A 19400-nucleotide genomic window follows, 5' to 3' on the forward strand; every position below is an offset into this window, starting at 1 on the left:
TAGAGTGTCAGAAGGCATCACTCAGAGCAATCATTTGCTTCAATCACTTGGTGCAGTCTGATGAAGTGAACACGGTGAGCACACAAGCCCACAAATGACCAGCATGAGACAGTCAAAGCTTTCCCTGCTGCCTCTTTAAGGTGCATGCTTTTTAAATACAGATAAAGGTAACATATTAAGATTCAAAACATGTGAAAACAAATCTAAAACAATAAATAATAAACTGTTCCAGTCAGCACACAATCTTGTAATTTATTTTATGTACAAAGGCAAGGGCACAAAACTGTCTGAGTGAAAAATGTGAAGGCTTCATCTTTTCCGGCTACAACATATCGTACATGAATGGCATATCAACCAAGTCAGTCTGACATTTGGGACTAAACAAAACACTATTAACAAAAAAATGGATACATTCACATTGTTTGTGAAGTATCTTAAAACCGTGAAATGGTTTAATTATTGCTAAGAACATATTTCAATCACACAGATAGGTCTACAGCTATTTCATCTCTTAACCTTTCCCTCCCACATCAAACAAAAGGCTGGATATCTTATTGTAGATATATCATTAAGTTTGAGTGTAGCATTCATTTACATTGATATCAAATACATTGTTTGGTAGCGTAACATTTTTAAATACAGCCCGTGATTTACAGTGTAATTTCCCACCGTTTGTGGAATTCCCACCAGACGAGGAACAAGGGAGTAACAACTGGGAACAACTGAACAACTGTTGTGAACAATATGTTCCTCATAATTTCTCTCTGTGTTCTATCCAGACATCTGCTTTCTAGATTTATAGTATATCACTCAAAATCCTCTCAACATCCTCTGTGGATCCCTTATATATCCTATTACAGTCACTTATGATAATGACATTATAGTGAAAATGAATCAAGATATGGAGCATTTACAAATGATTAGTTTTGGACAACTGCTCATAGGATCAATGCAGATGTGTTTAACCTTAAAAGAAAAATCCCTGTTTTTTTAAGTAATGTCTTTGGCAAAAGCTACACAAACATTAGCAAAATTGAACTACAAATTGTAAATAAATGCATGTCAAATGGAACAATGTGAATGTGTTCACTATTCCTTTGTGAAATCACACATACTTTTAACACAACTAACAACTAAGCTTTTAATTCTTCATTACAAGGTTTGTTCTGTCCAAACTCTGAATCAAATATGTTGGCTACCTTACTTTATCATCCATCAATTCAGCATTAGTGATGGCTAAATCCTGCTGATATTTGCATACCAATTGCCAGGGAACTGATCCAATGTGTTTGTTTGACTATTCTCAGGTTGAGGAATCGTCTAAACATCACACAAACACAACGTGACACAAACCAAAAATAAAACACAATAGGATTGTCCTTTGGTGCCCTCAACATACTCCTCAGATCCACTCCATGACTTTCTAGATCTGCTGCATGGGCTTCAGGTTGGGAGACACCTATCAGACACCAAACAGAACAGTGGCAAAATGTCAGAAAGGGAACATTGACAGGAGATGTTTGGCGGGTAAGACCCCTGAAGTCAAACAAGAAATGCTGCAGGCAAAACTGTTAAGTCACTCACCTCAAATTCTGTGCCTGTGCATGCCTTGATGTCCTCAGGCGTCAGCCCCTCCCACACTTCTATCAGTGTGAGGCCCTTTGTCTTATCCACATCAAACACAGCCTGGCAGAGAGAGAGAGAGAGAGAGAGAGAGAGAGAGAGGGGGGTGGGGGTAAGAGGATGAGAAGGTTTGAGAGAGAGCAAGAGACCATGATGAGAGGAGGATACTATAAGGAAGAGCAATGAATTTCATTAATAAATGGGTTTGAACCTCAGGTTGTGTTTACTGGGTTCACAGACATGGATCTGGTGCAGGAAGAGTACTGAAAATCTATTACTGTTACACAATATATGGCCAAAGGCTGTGTTATAAGGCCTCTGAGCCTTGTGGTATATTACTGTGAAGAATTCTGCCAAAAAACACTAGGTAGGATTCTGGACACTTCATAACACATGATGGAGACGGGAAATTACCCGAAATAACAAAACATAAACAAAATGTATTGTAACCATTAGAAGATGATGACTATGAAGAAAATCAACTTGATATGTAGCTATGATGTGCATCATATCAAAGACTCACTAATGCTTGTGCAACACCTGCGGGAAACATAAACAAACCTGGTATTACCTCTTAAAGCTTGACATCTGTGGACTAAGAAGAAAAGCCTCCCATCCCTGGGCCATTTCTGTGTTTAGACCAATGCCAGAGTGATGGCTTGTTCTGTCATCTTGTCTCATCTCTTAAGAGCAACACTTAAGTGTTGTGTTTGGGTTCTGTCCTTTTTTAGATTGTCGATTTAGTCAATACTGTCTGAGCCTCAACACTGAAAAAGAAAATGTTCCTGTCTTTACTCTTTATTTCCTTTATTAACACTGTTTTCTCAAGGATGTGCACATTATTATAGATATGAGAGACCTGGGAAGCGGCCAATGCCTTGATTAATTTGCTATTATAGACAGGAAAAGGCAAGAAAAAAGAAAACAAGACAAACAACAAATAATATAGTGTAAAACAAGAGGTCAGGCCACTTAACCATGATGATCAGTAAACATGATTCAAGCTTTACCGAAGATGCATACTTTGACAATTTGCCATTACGATAATTCTCATTTCATGTCCTTGCTGTCTTTTTGCAAGTTATTCTCTGTCCATCTTCATCAATAGCTTGGACATTCTTCAGCGTGTGGCTTCAGACTGTCAAGGATATCAGCCACAGATGGCCTCTCAAGCGATTTAATCCTATGAGCAGTGGAGGGTTATATGACTGAGTTACATTCCACAGCACAATACTGTTTGAACAGTCATGGTTGAAGAGACAGAAATTTCTGAGATATGCATACAGCTTAAACAATTTCCCTTTGAGATAAAAACAGCAGCTGTATTGCTATTCCTGACTATGCACACAATGCAAAAAATATATCATGCAAATAGGCCAGGCCTACTGAACTGAGCTGGGTCCTGTTGCCTCTCTCAGCAGGGCAGGCTGACAGGCTGAGCCACACTAACATCCAAGCAAAGCCTGTCAGGACTCTCAGCTCATTAGAACCACTCACAGTAACAGGGCAGGAGGCAGAACTCTCACTTGAAAATAGCAAGACAGATGGAATGTCGCAAGAAACCGGGGCCTATAAACAATGCAGAGATTGACATGTATCTCCAGAGGTAAAAGAGTGACAAGTGCAACTGATTAAGAAAAATTCAAGATTTGTCAAAGTATGCCGGGGTGGTCAATACAGGCGGAACAGCAATGTCCAGAAAGGGTGGCTGTTATGCAATGATGTGTCACAGTGAACTCAGAGGCTATCAAATGTTCTATTTAAATTCATAAAAAACATGTAAAATTGCTCTGGGTAAGTAAAAATGAAAATGATTTGTTATCTTTTGACCCAGTTCCTAAACTGCACACACATCCATGCCTACTGAAGTACAAAGAACAAGTCCAATTACAAAACCAGCCTTTTTCTGTTGTGAATGCCTAAAAACTCAATGACAATAAGTGACCCTGCTTCATAATTGTCATCATCATCGATGAATAAAGTTGAATAAAAGATAAAGTTTATTATTGTCATCAATCAGACTGATGTCTGATGATGAAGAAGCTGCTAGACTACCTCATAAGGCTGGCTGAATTCAATGCAACTAGAATATGCCAGCAAACCTAATGCTCAAGACAAAAAGGAATAGCAAGAGTTGAGACAAGAAATTAGTTTTCCCTCTGACACATAAACTTCAAAAGCTGTCCAAAACAAATGCTTCTGTCAAAGCATTACAAGAATTACACACTGTAGATTTTAAAATGTGTTTAGAGAAAACCAAGAGTCACAGCATAACCACGGAATTTCAATTTGAATGCTGGAAAATAATGGCTGTCTTTGACACTACTGTCATTACCGAGAATGCCACAGGTAACAGGTTTTGAGGACCATTATGATGATTGAATAATTCAGAGATTGTTCTGCTTCATCTGTGAATGATTGGGTAATTATTTTCATTTTCTTCCCTTTCAAGTGGAAATGCTATTTCCCTGAATAACTGTTTGCCAAAAGATAAACTACAGAGAGAGTTACTGTGAGGACCAATGTCACAGCAGCAACTCAACCACCAGGGGCCATGAAAGTGACATGATTTACTCATCATACATACGTGTGCATGGGCACACACACCGGTGAACAAAAAACAACTGCAATCCATCATTTCAATGATAATGCTGCAAATGAACAAGCTTGTAAAACAGGGGGCTGTGGTTAAGAGGAAAGCAATGGCAAAATGCAGAGCATAAAATGCTCCAACTAGGGAAATAAAAGAGGACAGGAACCAACCCTGTACAGAGGCAGCAGAGACATGGCCTCAGGCAACAGGTTCCCTACCACCCTAGGTCTCAAATAATATCTACACTATTTAGGACAACACTTCAATTACTATCCCTCCTGGCCACTGCAGGCCCAAGTGCATGGTGTATTTGTGTGAATATGTACATCCATGTCAGCGACAATGTGTTTCTCAGCGTAGTGGGAAAAGAGTTTGTTGTTTGGCAGGGCTGGAAGGCCCCAGTTTCTGCTCTCATTTTGGAAAGAAGTAGAGCAGACATTTTAATTAGGGATGCGCCGATTGTGAAATTCTGGGACAATACCAATGTTTAAAATAACAATTTGGCTGTTAAGAGTCTTTTAGGTCTTCATTATGCTATCTTTCAATGAGCATAGATTCAATTATAGACATTTATGAAACAATCTTTAATATGACCTTTTTTCACATGACAAAGATTCTTTTTGTGAAAAATAACTGTTTCAAAAGCATTTTAAGCCTGCTATACAACCACCTACTCAGACAAATTTCTCCTTCAAACAAATGTAGCCTTCTAAACAAAGTGGCTACTAAAGCTCTTGGTTGGTTTCATTAGATCACAGAACTTTTTTTTTCTTCAAAAGGCCTTAGGCTTAGCGAGATTTTGGACAAGACAACACTTGAGCCTTTCCGTATTTCTCAATCAGCAGTGGGGTTTTCCGTTGATCTCGAATTGTAATGCCCTTCTTAGTTCAGTTTTCAGTATAGCAATACTCCAGACATCTCCATGTCAGCTACGAGAACTCTGAATGTAATGCAAGTTTTTTTGGTTTTTTTTTGCCTCCCAGAGTGTTGCATCTGATAGCATTTGAAATCAATACTATCAATATCAATACCAAAATCAATCTCTTACTATCAAGGTCCTGAGAGTTTTTTAACGGTTTAGTGTTCAACATTTTCTCTGGTAATAAACAGCAATGCCACCGATTCTTGCAGTGGCCTTACAGCTTTGTGAATCCCGAAGTGATCACTGCAACATCAATAGGTCTTTTCTATTCACCACTATTATGGAGGAACAGGGAGGCAGAAAAGACTGTTTTGTAACTTGAAAATGTATCATTGGTTAATTTATACCATGTGGGGACCTGAAGCTTGCCACAGGTGAGTAGAATTTACACAACAAACAAGTGTCTATTCCCTCTAACCAAAATAACTGGAATTGCTGTAAAGGGTGTCATTAACTGTAAGTTGGTCACTTTAAAATTTTAAGAATATAATCCATGTTTTGCTCTTTGCATTCTTGATTCTGTGCCATTTAAAATTAAATGAATATAAGGGTGAAGACCAAATTTGACAATTTTTTTTCATTATTTCAGGTTATGTTTCACAATATCCACATAAAATGACTGTCAAAAACCTTAGCCAAAACTGTATGTGGGCAAATTGTTACATGGTACAGGGTGAAATATAGAGATCATGCAAGGAGTACCTCAGGAGTAGGGCTGGGCAATATATCAATACTATATTGATATTGTGATATGAGACTAGATATCACCTGGGATTTGAGGTATTGTCATATTGGGCCACGGCATATGTGTTGTCATTTCCATTAAAGGCTTCATAACAGTTAAGGGATGCAATTTTCTGACCTTTTGAGGCTGATCCAGCTTTTCTGTTATTTGCCTCTACCTGTTTGGTCATCATATTCACATCACTAGTTATTATTCATAAAAAAATATCTTGTGTGAATATTTTGTAAAAGCACCAACAGTCACCTCCACAATATTGTCACAATATCGATAAGGGATTTGGTCAAAAATATTGTGATATCTGCTTCTGTCAATATTGAGCAGCCCTCAGGAGTATGAGCATCATTGATGATGCTAGCCACTCCACCCTAGGTGAAGGACAATGACCGAATTCTACACAAGTTTAATGTTTCGTTAATGAGGACTTTGCCAACCTGTTTGGGTAAGACAGGGTATATACTGTTATTCAACAGTGATGGTTCTCTGGTTTTCTTGAGAAAGGCTGACTAGGTATTGAATTCAATCTGAATACTTTCTATTTGGAAATAACTGGAAAACTACTCTGAAAGGTTGGCAGTTCAGACAGAAAAAATGGGTGAAATGTAAATTTGGTTATCAGTGTCACTGCCATGGCTTCCTTCAAGGGTTCTTTGTAGTCTTCTGGAGCAGTGTGTGCTGTCACTGAACCCACTGAGAAAAATCAACCCTCCCTTTCTACCCTATTATGCAGACTTCTTAAGGGAGGGAAGCTAAGAAAATTAAATTGTTGAAGGTAATAGCTAGATACCCCCTTAAGCGAACTCATGACTTATACATTGTTTACCAGTGGAGTTAACCTTGATCCATCACCAAATAAATACTCCACTGCAGATGACCAATTAAAATGTACTCTGGAGGGATACTATACTGCCGGTGTGACAAAGTCACAACAAAAAAATTGTCATATCAGTGGGTTTTGGCTGCGGTGAGCCTTAATAGAAAAGCACAACAAACCCTTTGGCTGTCCAACTGAGCCTGTTTGCTGTGGCTTGGTGAATGTCGGTGAGACAGGGCATGACAAGGGAGGTGTGTGAAGAGAAGCGGCCTGAGGAGATGGCAAGATAAGACAATATAGTACAAGTGTTTGTGATCACCAAACTCAGCTAAGCAGAAGAAGGAAAGAGGGGAAGAAAACAGGCAAAATGGAGAAGGATGGAAATGAGAAATGAGATGATGAACAGCAAGAAATTCAAGCCATTACAAAGTGAAAAATTTTGAGAAAATAATGAGAGAACAGTGATGATGGACAGAAAGGGAAAGAAAACAAGATGAGATGAAATGAGGAAGGTGGAGAGGAGGAGGTGGTGGTGCTAGCAGGGCAGTCGGAAGAGATTTAACCTTTATAAAAGTTGACAGAAATCTGCTCAGTGAAAAATTATGTTGTGCAATCGCAACAAAAGCTGGCCGAGCAGAAAAGAACAGGCATGGGGGGAAAAAAGGAAAGGAAGCCATGAACACAATGTATGACTTTGCCCCTGACAGGTCATGTTTTCAATGAGCGAGATCCAGAGGCTGTAACCACCAGAGGGTAACAGGGCCTTGACTGCAGTACATGAGGACATAAAAGAACTGCATCAGTACTAACCTCTACTAGCTACCATAATATTGCTCTAGGCATTTTTTTTTGTTTGTTTTTACCTCCCACACCTTTTTCCCCAACAGCATTTATAGCTGCTCTGTCCTCCTTCTGCCATTCCCAGCAACTGCCTCCTTTCTACCTGCATGTTTCCTGTACTCACTTGGACCTTACTATCCTGGCCCCCTTCTGATCATGCACTCACACAGATATATATTCAAAATTTGTGATGTTCAACGCATTCCAGGGGCTTACCTTTTTTGTTGTACCCAATTTTCCTCAGCCCACGTAGTCTACTACTAAGTTTGTGGTTTCCTAAATTTCCTGAAATGCCTTTTGGCAACCTCCAGAGAAAGTACCTGAACTTGTTCCATTGAATCGTGTTTTAAGTGTGGGCAGAGAACACAACAGAAACAGCGATAGCAAGAGCAGAGCACATGTTTCTCAAAATGTCTTGTGGCTACACTGCATTATGGACTATTAAGACTATGAAGGGAGAGCCTGGATTTCTCCCTCGATGATTACCGAACATCGCTGCAAAATGGGATGTCTACAAAGAGCCCTTTGCTCTTTGATTGTGAGAGGATGACACCAAAACCTGACATTTAGTGCTGATGTTTTAGAAAATGCTGTCAAATGCTATCAAACTCCATTGGGGTGTGCAATAAAACCACGGACTCACGTTATGTAAGGTCCATCACCAACAGCTGATTCTATGTGTGACCAACAACTAGGATATGTCACTCTTGGTCACAACTTTCAAGAACACTTTGTAAGTTGTGTACATGGACAACTTAAAAAGCCCCTGAGCATTTTTGCAGGATTACCTGAAGGCTAGGTTTTCCAGTTTTAAAGAGTTAAATTAGGGTTAAATTGCTCTATATTTACTTCTACCAACAGAATTGACGTTGGATTCACATTACAACCCAAAATTATGTGGAATGGTAAGCCATGCATATGTAACCGTTTAATGTATGAATTTATCAAAAAAAACATTATCTTCAATTAAAAGCGTGAAAAGTAAGAATTGACCAAAGTTTAAATTTTATTAACTTTGTGATGTCGAAATGGCACATTTTGAGTATGCCATAGTGGAGGTATGCACTCTACTCAGTGCCATCTTTCTAGTCTCATCTGTTATCTGTCTTGTCAGGGCTGTGTCCATAAATTAATGCATAACATAATATAACGTTTTTATTGTACCAGAAGTTCAGTTTCTTGATTGAAGCCACTACATAGTGGCTACTAGTCTTACAGTGTCAAGCTGGCAACAACTTATTACAATCTCCATGCTTGCTTTAACAGTGTTTAAGGAGGATTTTCCCATAAACCTCCATCACCTTACTTTTTTGTTGCTTTCTCCTTTCAACTCCTCACTTCTTGTCCTCCCTCCTCTCTACCCATTTTTGCATTGCTCCTGTTTCCCCTCACGTTCTCACACCACCTTGCCCCCTCCTTTCCATCAAGCTTGTCCTCATCTCCTGTCTGCCAATGTCCTTTGACATATTATATGGCAGTGCTGCCAAGGAAAGCCTAGGCTGGCAACAGCTCTGTCTGTGCCCTTCAGATGCCAGGCATTATTCAATGAAGCCCTGAGGCATCATTAAAAGTCATTCTTTTGGGCCATTACTTTGTCTTGTCAGCTCCAAGTCACTGACGTCAAAAGAGCAGAAACAGCCATGTTCAAATGTATTTCCAGCAACACTATAGGAAAACCCAAAATACAACAGACAGAGTTTATTAAAATCAACATTGATGAATGGTTATATGACTGAAAACACCATATAAATGTTCCTCTTTTATATAGTGTATACACCCAGTCCTGTGGATGGCACAATTTATATTTAAATGGTTACACACTTAATCAAGTGATTCCAGCAAAAGCAACTACTTAAAATCTGACAATTTTAAATATTTATCTTTAGCATTCTTTTTCAGTCATTTAACAAAAGTGAGCCACCACCGAGGTTCATAATTTAGATTAGACGTTGGGTTCTTTGCCTGTGCACTATTTTAATTTACCAATTGTATTTGTTTGCCTTGCTTTCCTTCTTTCTAAATAGCAGGACCATAGAGAGTCAAACTTGGTATTGCTCCAACATTTCACTTTGAATAGGACATAATAGTAGTGTTTAATGTAGCTAAGAACAGGACACTGCATCTGCTAACTGTTATTGACTGTTTCCTGTTTGTTTTCTGGCCAAACTGGACGGTTCTACTCTCATATGTGAATACCACAGGGGGGGACTTAAAATTGCATCTTTCAAAAATGGCAGAGAAAAATGGGATTGTTTCAGCAGGGCAGCAATACTGCTTGTGCATCAGCAAAAATAGATGCACAAAGACAGCTCCAAGGGAAAAGGAAGAAGCCAAATTAATGGACAGCTTGCTTAATGAACATACTGTTTTACACTATATAGACTAAATTGAATAAAGCAGCACATCTTCACGTTAAATACTGTGGCAAGTTTTGTGTTGTGGATTCAAAGTACTCAAAGATGTGATCAAAAAACAAATGAAGGAATAAAAAGGCAGAGAAACATTAATCTCGCATTAGAGAGGAACAGATGTGACAAAAAGGTCATAAAACCACACTCCTTATTACAACGTGCTTCAAAAATGCATTTTTTTTTTTTAAATCGTGGACAAGCATATCATTATTAACAACCAAGTAATTTGCCACAACAATAATATATTCTGTTGTGTTTTAGGAAATATCACATGCACTGTTTGAAGGGGGCTCTCAGGAGAACAGAGATGCACTGATGAGGTAGTGAGAATGAGTAACAACAGTGACAGTAACAAGGTGGGCCATGTGGCGGGAATGATAACATCATTAAAATACATCATCATAAAGAGAGGCCAAACCCAACTATGATGAATATAAAAATCAATATCCAGCCTCCTCACAGAAATCAGTTGATTAGATTAGTCTTAACTGAATAAATGTAATTTCCATCTACCCATGTCACTCCATTGCATCACAGCAATCCATCACTCACTGGGTGCTTGTTCGTGCATGTGTGTGTGTTGTAATTGAAGGCTAAAGCTACAATGTGTTGTGAAACTTGTGTCTCTTTGTCTTAGTTCTCCTTGTGTCTTGTTTATTACCGAAATATCTGACTTTAAGAGAATCAAATGGCTGCTGATAGGAAGTAGGAAGATAAACCTGGTGGCTGCCCAAACTAACTAGTACCACTTGGGTTCCAGTCAATCACTTGTGAATATAAAATGTGGTCAATTGAAAAAAATTGCATCATACACCTTCAAATACAAACAAAAACCAAAGAAATGAAAGAGACAACAACAAACAACAAAAGAAGCCTTAATCACATCTTAAATTGTAAGAATTGTAAGAAAGACCGACATCCAGTTATGGCCACAGGATGACAGCTGATTAACTCTTGGCAATGGTTCAAACTACCACACGAATCAGGTAAATAAAAATAAAATAATCACCACAGATATGACTAAATGTGGCCAGCTGGCTGTCATCTATGAAATCCCTGTTACCTTCGATTAAATCTTTGGTTAGTGAGAATTAATTTCCATAATTACGCACAGTAATGTGACAATCTGTCAGACAAATCCATATTAAACCACATGATTAATAAGTAATATCTATCCATCCACCCAATTAATTCCCATTCAAATTCAGCTTGATAAAAAGAAATTTGCATTTTTGATGCATGCAGATATAGCAAACCAATAAACACGCACCTTTTCTGTGATGATGCGATCAACACACTGCTTCCCTGTCAAAGGCAGGTTGCATTTCTCCAAGATCTTGTGCTTCCCACCCTGAAAGAAAGGGGGTAAGGGGTTAAGAAACTGGCTGAGCTAGAGGTCATTTATCCAGATTATGTTTTGTCAGTCATTTCAGACAGTGTGTATGTGTTTTTTTCAGGGATGCAGCTGGTTGCGTACACTTCCTATCCTCCAAGGGTATATGGGCAAATATCTCATGCGTATGTCTATTTCCCCGCAAGTCAGCTTGAACAAAAACACACACGCCCAAATGCTTCACAGCTTGACGGAGAGGCGCAAACACACACACATACGCATCATACATCATACATATGCCCCCCCGTCATGAATGAACACAGGCTTCAGGGCAGCAAATTTATGCTCACCTGTTGCACCATCTGGACTATAGCTTGGTGCCAGACAGACTCCCATTAGCAAAAACAGTATGCTTCTGTGTATGTATAACATTGCCTTGCCCTTGCATCATGTCAGTCTGGACTTTCTAAAAGTACGCCAATTCAACTGGATCGCCCACTGCCACTGGCATCAGGCCTATGGGATGATTCATCTCTACTGCACCACCACTCTAACTGATCAGCTGTTCCCCAAAATCGTGAGTCCAATTTTAGACTTGTATTTAAATTAGCTCAAGGCAAACAAATAGACTGTGGGAGACTGTCTATACAACCATCACGATGAGCTGAGGCTCTCTAGCAAAGAGGGATTAAGCAACTGACAGTACGATTTTTATGCTCTCTCTGTGTCCACTGTAGTTTCCAGAGGTCAAAGGGTCATGATGTTCACATGGCCAAACTATGTTTTTCCTAACTTCCTTGCAGGTTCTCTCTGTACAGAGGACGATTAATGTTTTTCAACATGCGTTTAGGTTAACATAAGTCAACTAATGTTGTTTACCTAATGATATGAAAGGGAATACTCTCACATCAGCATATAGTTGTATGACTTGAACTTGCTAATAAATGCCTGAAATGATCTAGCTCTGCTCATGTGAGCGTCTAATTTCTACTCTGGCCCAGAGAGAGTCATCTTCCTTCTAATTCCTCCTTTACAGCGATCCATTAACAGAATCATCCTTTATCAGTCATTGCACTCTCACACTCATTATCATAGGAAGCAGACACAAGGTGCACTGGAGGAGGTACTTTGGTTATATACAAAAAGAAAATGGCTTATTTATGACAACCTGGATTCCTGAGAAGGAGAATGAGTCTTTTGAGGTAATTGATGATGGTTGTGATGGATGAAACAATGGAAAATGCACAAATTCAGACATACACATACACTTAAACACATACACACCTTGGCTGAGTGCTCCATGGTGACCACTACTTTGGTTCCAGCGCTGGCGACCAAATCCATGGCTCCCCCCATTCCCTTCACCATCTTACCCTGAGGATGGAAGAAGGAAACTTTTGATTGAGGCACTAATTTTATTACTTCCATTCAATTATTCATCATTTGAATTCAAACATAAATTTATCATATGAAAATAAATGAGAGCAATATGTCATTTTCCATAACAGGAAAATAAGAAAAAAACAGCATTGCCTATTTCTCTTCAACAAATTTAGCCTTGAAAGATGTAAGTCCTCTGAGTCCTCCCTCATGAATACAAAAGCTAACACAGCTGTGTTGTAGGCCTATGTCTTCAAACACAAGGGTATTCATTGTTTTTTGTACTGGGCAAAATGTACTTTCATCCACACTCTAATCAGATCTTGACTACTCCTTCATACCCAGAGACAGACAGAGAACCAGGAAAGGAGAGAGACGAAAGGGTCTTTGACATCAGAAAAATGTGTTGTGGTGTCTCACTGTAGTAGCAAGACCACATGATAACACCTGCGAGAGCTAAAACATGACTAAATGCAACTACCCTAACATCAATCCCAACAAACCCATACTATCTTCAAGCACAACACTGACACTATGAAACATAAAATCATCAAATCAAAATCGAAATGGGCAAAGTACATTTTTAAAATAAGTAAATTAAAAAATCATGACAACAGAACTGCCAACCAGGTGAAAAATTATCATCAAGTCCTTCATTGTTCCCAATAACTGGAGTTTCCAAATAAGGAAAGCTGACATGCAGATATGGCTGCAGGGTGATGGCTGCGTAACTGAATTAAAATCCCATTTGCTCATCAATCATGTGAAGAGCCTGCTTTGCTCTCCGCTTGATAACCGGAGGATACATATGCCAAGCGTGGTGCATCATAGGGATACTGTCTGCCTCAAGGGAGGCCAGCTGGGTGTAGAAGATACCAAGAGAGAGGAAGAAAGAATTAGGGAGGGGGTGGTGGGGTGGAGGAAGTGGGGATAAGCACAGAATGAGGATGTGGGAGCACTTGTATTTAATAACTTGGTTACATTTTATTTCAGATAGTTTAGTTAAATATTAAATATAAAGATATGGCCTCATGAAATAAATAATCCCATGAATAAATTATACATATATATACACACACACACACACACACACACACACACACACACACACACACGGCATTCTAGCTCAACTGACAGCAACTTTTACGATGGCACCCCAACATGAACTGCAGCCTTTAATATCAAAGTAAATTTACTCGCTGGGACTCTAAGAGCCTGGTGGGGTGTGAATAGGCCCTATGGAGATGACAGTGTCTGACCTGACAACAGCAAGTGTAGCTTTACAGCTGTGAGCCAGAGCAGACATTTGATGACTGACTCCGCCCAGCCACTAGGCTGCTGTTAATGAAAGATGTGATCTGCTCCATTAGAAAATTAAATATGTGGGTAAAACCAATAGTCTGGTTTAAAAAAACAAAACAAAACAAAAAAGAACTTACTGTTCTGATGGTCCGCTAGCGGGCCTGGGCGACTTTTAGAGGCTCTAGAGCAGGGGTGTCAAACTTGTGCCATGGAGGGCCGAGAGGCTGCAGGTTTTCATTCCAACCAACAACTCCACCAGGTGATTTCACTGATTAGTCCCGCCTCTCTGTTTGGAGGTAGGGTGATCAGTGAAATCACCTGGAGGAGTTTTTGGTTGGAATGAAAACCTGCAGCCTCTTGGCCCTCCATGGCACGAGTTTGACACCCCTGCTCTAGAGGGCTTGATTTTAAATCTAGAGTAAGGATGCCGGTATCATGTGAAACTAGACGCCCTAAGGAACAGACTGTGACCTCTAGGATAAATCACAACCTCATGAAACTTTACAACGCCAAACCAAGAGAGGGAGGGCATTCAGAGGATGTATGGTTTTCGAGGTATATTGATAATAAAGGGGATTTCTTTCTGAGCAATTTCCAGAACAGAATGCTCACATCCTATCACTGAAAAAAAAAAAAATCAATTCTTAAAGAAATCTCCAAATGTATAAAGCTTAGAAAATTTTTCATAGCATGAATTTTACTTTGCTGCTCCTCAAGGTCTTGGTGTCCTATTGTGGTATTTGAGGGATTTTTGACCATGTTTATCAGTTTGAGTGGTCAAAAATGGTTAAATTTTGCACCAAACCAGTGTAACAAATGGTTATCACCATAAAAATTGCTGCAACAGCTTACAGTATGATACATTATTGAATGTAGGAATGGCTATCATATGCTCACATCATAATGTTCTACCCCTTTTATACTCTAAATTAAAAAAAATAATAATACATCGTTGCCTAACCAAAAACACCATGTTTATTACAGATTTATGACTATAATAACTTGACACACAGTGCTGAAATGCATTTGAAATTAATCCTCAGGTTCCCAGGTTTCAGATGATGTATACCACGTCTATGTGGCATCTATGGTTGACCTTTTATTTTCCCTTGAAGATCTCCTGCCCCCTCAATAAAATGGGTCTCAGAAAAGGCCAGAATGGTAAGGGGTTAATTGTCCTGGGTTGTAGCTTTAGGGGAAATGAATCCCCTACTGGAGCTATCTTTAGTAGAAAACTCTATTCTTGGCCGTATGTTTTGGGCCACTGGTAACGAAGTAAATTGCAGCCATCAAGCCACTGGCCTTGCCATTGGCCATCAACCATCAAATGAATGCCACTGTAGCTTTGAAATGAAATGAACCAGCTATGGTGCCTGTGCTGCATCGTATCCAGTGACAGCAGCCTGCAACTACACAGCATCAAAAATAGCTACCTCTGCTGTGTGTGTTTGTGTGTGTGTGTGTGTGTGTGTACAGGATCAAATCTTTTGCTCACGTTTGCATCCCGGTTACATGCTAACCAATATAGAATAAATGAATGAATAAATAAATAAATAGATAATGAAAAAGGACACCAGTGAAGATTTGATGACAGGTATAGGCCATGTTGCCCACAGTGGCTTATCACTGACCTATATCGGAGGAAGAGACAGCATTAGCACTACCTCTGATCTACAGCTTTGCATCTGGCTATCAGAGCCACCTTTGATCTAAGCTTCTCCATGTCGCAAAAGTCGAACTTATCATGTGCATGCGTGACCGAGTGAGACAGAGGGGAAAAAAATGTATGAGAGAAGATGGGATAAGCTAATAACCTATTCCATCCTGCACACTAAAGTGATTTTATTAAATCCAATCAAGCTCTATACTTTGGTTGGCTGTGTGCTAGACTTATTTTGTCTGGCTGAGCATGGTTGCTAGGTTACTATAAACCTGTTTACCTGAGATCGAGGTGGCCAAAAATTGGTCCTTTCAAGATTACTTGCCTTTATATATTCAAGAAACCTCAGATTTAGGTAACACTATTCCACAAAACCAATAATTGCATGTAGGATCTTGAATATGGAGGTTGTCAATAGTATTTGGCTTTCTGCCAGCAAAACCTGCAGGAAGGCAGCCAAATGGAGAGAAAATATTGTTGGGAAAATATCCACAAACATAAATATCCACTGCCTCAGTGCTCAACAAGAGCAGGAGTAATTTAGTCATTTAATTAACACAGCTTTGATAATATTAACCTTGGTGGTCCAACTGAAGCCTCACAGGTTTTTAATTTCCTCACTACTCTGATTGTGTCCTTTTGCCTGCTGTAATCCTGGCACCATGGGGTGTAAGGACACCTGAAAATCTGCCCCCGAACACATTTCATTTCCAAAAACAGACTAAACATGAACACATGCCGTTAGATGTCATCTATGTTGTGACACTGTCACACAAAGCTGTTGTATAACCGCTCAAAATATTATCACAGGCTCATGAAAAACAGTTACACATTAATAACAGGGAAATGAACTCTTGAACTGCTGCATAACATACATTAGACCTAATTCTGTTCAGATATGTACAATGCAAGTTTGAGGACTCATAAGCCACTTCCATGTTCATTTTAAGTTAATATCTGTTGCAGTGCTTCATATTAGATCCAGTAATGAGAAAATCTTCTTTCACTAGTTCCCATAGATGTTAATTTTTCTTCTCGAAACATCCACTTGACTTTTTTACTGGATCATTGAATTCCCTCTTTGAAATTAATCCTCACCAGAGGCAGATATATAGTAGCCTAAAGATATGCTAATTAAACAGGCATAGAAGAACATGTTAGAGATGGAACCTCAATCCATATAATAACTTTAAAAGGGAGAGATATTTGAGAAGGTGGTGCAGAATAAAGCTTAATATGAGAATCCCTCTGTGGTAGCTCTGCTGGAATGACAACCACCATAACATCTGAGGACAGAGACACTGACAGAGTCGGTCCCACACTTTCAACAAGGTTGTTCTCACAGAGCCACCAAAGGAGAACACGTCAGGCTTTTCCTATTAGGTGTTTTAAATAAGGAGACATGAAAGGGCAATGAAATATCTGAGATAAAACTGGGCAAAATTGAGTTAAAATTGCCTAGTATGGTTTGCCTCCAACACTTGGAGTACCTTAGGAGAGCTCCTCAGTTTGTTCTGCTAAGAGAATGGGATAAACAGGCAACCCAAGTCCCATAATTTACTGTAAGCTTTGCATAGATAGTGCCTCCTTACTCAACTCTGGGAAAGCTATAATAATAATGAAATTCAAATTCTTTTCTCTGAGATTCAAAAATGTCAGCTCCACCTGTATGATGAGAAAAAGGTGCTGCGAACTGGTTTACTGTAACACAGCAGCTGCATTGCTAATGTAGGAGAAATGCATCACGGGAAACAATACTCTGGCTAACACTGAATTTCTCTTACTAGGCTCAAGTGTGGCTGGCCTTTTTGTGTTACCATGACAACAAAATACAATTTCCTACTGCTTGTTGTGCAGCCCTAGTGTTCATTTTCCAGTCAGTGGCAGAAACACCATAGAAAATGACCCCCTTCACAATCCAAGAGTTCCCACTTACCAACTGGCTTCCTTTCTGCCCCCCTCAAATACCCAGACAATCTCTACTGATACAAATGCCTCTCTTTTTAATAACATAGCAACTCACTGCCACAAGCCTTCGTTACCCAGACAACTAATGACAAGCACCAGAGGCAGAGACAGGACTGACAAGAAGACAATAGGCTCTGTGTTAAAAGTAATTGGACAATATATTTGTTGTCTTTTATGTAACTCTCTGTGAAATAAAATGGACTTTATCACAGGAGTTACTACTAGTGTTGGGATTTTCGCAGTGACCTTTGAATCTGAAATTTTGACCACGATTAGTGAACCTAGAGTAGAGCACAATATAGAATATCTTTTAGCTAATAGCGTCATATTAAACTGGAACAACGTACAAATAATGGAGCATTTATTAGAACACAATAAATTCACTGTTAAAACACTTACGCTAGGTAAGAAAAAGTCACGTACTTTATGATTTGATTAGAATAACAAAGCAGGTGATGATTCAAGGTCTGATGATTCCAAGAGGCTGCTAGGAAACAACGTCTGATTGAATGGTTGCGTGGCTGGAAGATGTAAGCATAGATATGTGGAGAGACCAATTCAAAAATGGACTGACCTGTAATGATGAAGGGCCATTTTCTCATCACTTGAAGAACCATCTCTGTGCACCCATGCATGTAAGTGTTTATAGTTAAGTTTTGTTGGGGGCAAACAACTTAATCAAACAGGAGATAACAGAGAAAAAACTAGCTACTTCCCATTTTCAAATTGTGTCTAACAAAATCTAAGAAATAGTTTTATCATCTGTTTTAACATCTGAAACGCACTGCTAATGTGAATATAAATACTATGAAATATGAACCAAAGAAACTGAGAAAGTGAGTTTCGTGTGGATTGGGAAAAGGTAAGAACAGCTGGTAATCTGTCTCCCGACGTTAAATCCCTGAAGCCCCGTTCCATCAGACAAAACAATAGCGTCCCCCTCGATCAACTCTACTACAGTACATCTACATAATGACAGAAAAAACACAGTTGCCTTTGAAGCTAAAACACTCTCACCTCTCCCTGCTGTGCTATATGAGCCCAGTATTTTTACATGGAGAAACGACACAATGAATATTGGAGCACTACAGCATTTTCAGCATTTCTGACAACTTCACTTCACAATACAACATCAAAAGGGGAACCTGCTGTGAGGGAGTGTCTGTGTGCATGTTGTGTATGTGCTGGGGGTTGGTTCTGTGGGTATTTAATAAAGTAATGACCATACAGAGCTATTTCCCTGTAAGTCAGCACAAAGACACACAGAGAGTCACTCTCATTTACTCACTCTTATGAGCAGAGAGAGAAAATCTTGACCTTGAACACAAAGACTTCATGCAATGGAAACAGATCTAACAGACATGACTTCCACAGTTAACCATTTCTGCACGTAAACAGATAGAAACAGCTCTCAATAAAATGCAGTCCAGTACAACACCACCACTAAGTATGAGCTCAATGCCAAACACCTCTGTTACTGAGACAAAACGAAAACCTGAGAATCATAGGCATCATAATAGTAAACTTAATGGCCTTAGCATGAACACTTGATTAGGTCGCTGCATTTTAACAGTCACTCGCTCCAATCATTGTAGCACTTCATCTCTAGTTGGACTGAGCCTCTAGGGTGATGGAATATATGTCTGATGTAATACTTGTCTCTGTGAATTGAATGTCTTCTTAGATATCAGACTGGCTGGCAACTGAATTCTCTGTTGAAAAACTATTAGCCTAATTGGAACTGACCAATTACATTTGTACTGCATGCATTTCGTTTAACTCAAAAAATGATCTTTTCCCTCATTTCTCATC

The 19400-nt window shown here is 39.3% G+C and overlaps 1 protein-coding gene across 1 annotated transcript in view; it reads right to left on the reverse strand.

Annotated features, from left to right (window-relative positions):
• Positions 1-226: 226 nt before the first annotated feature.
• oxct1a (3-oxoacid CoA transferase 1a) overlaps positions 227-19400 on the reverse strand; it is a 55941-nt gene continuing 36767 nt past the window's right edge. The window contains exons 14-17 of the mRNA XM_030060306.1: positions 12563-12652; positions 11216-11296; positions 1585-1686; positions 227-1459 (exon numbers count right to left, since the gene is read on the reverse strand). Of these exons, the coding sequence (XP_029916166.1) occupies positions 1424-1459; positions 1585-1686; positions 11216-11296; positions 12563-12652 (309 nt within the window). The 3' untranslated portion in view covers positions 227-1423. The remainder of the gene's footprint in view (positions 1460-1584; positions 1687-11215; positions 11297-12562; positions 12653-19400) is intronic.

This window comes from Myripristis murdjan, chromosome 9 (assembly GCF_902150065.1).
Source record: "Myripristis murdjan chromosome 9, fMyrMur1.1, whole genome shotgun sequence".
Classification (NCBI taxonomy): domain Eukaryota; kingdom Metazoa; phylum Chordata; class Actinopteri; order Holocentriformes; family Holocentridae; genus Myripristis; species Myripristis murdjan.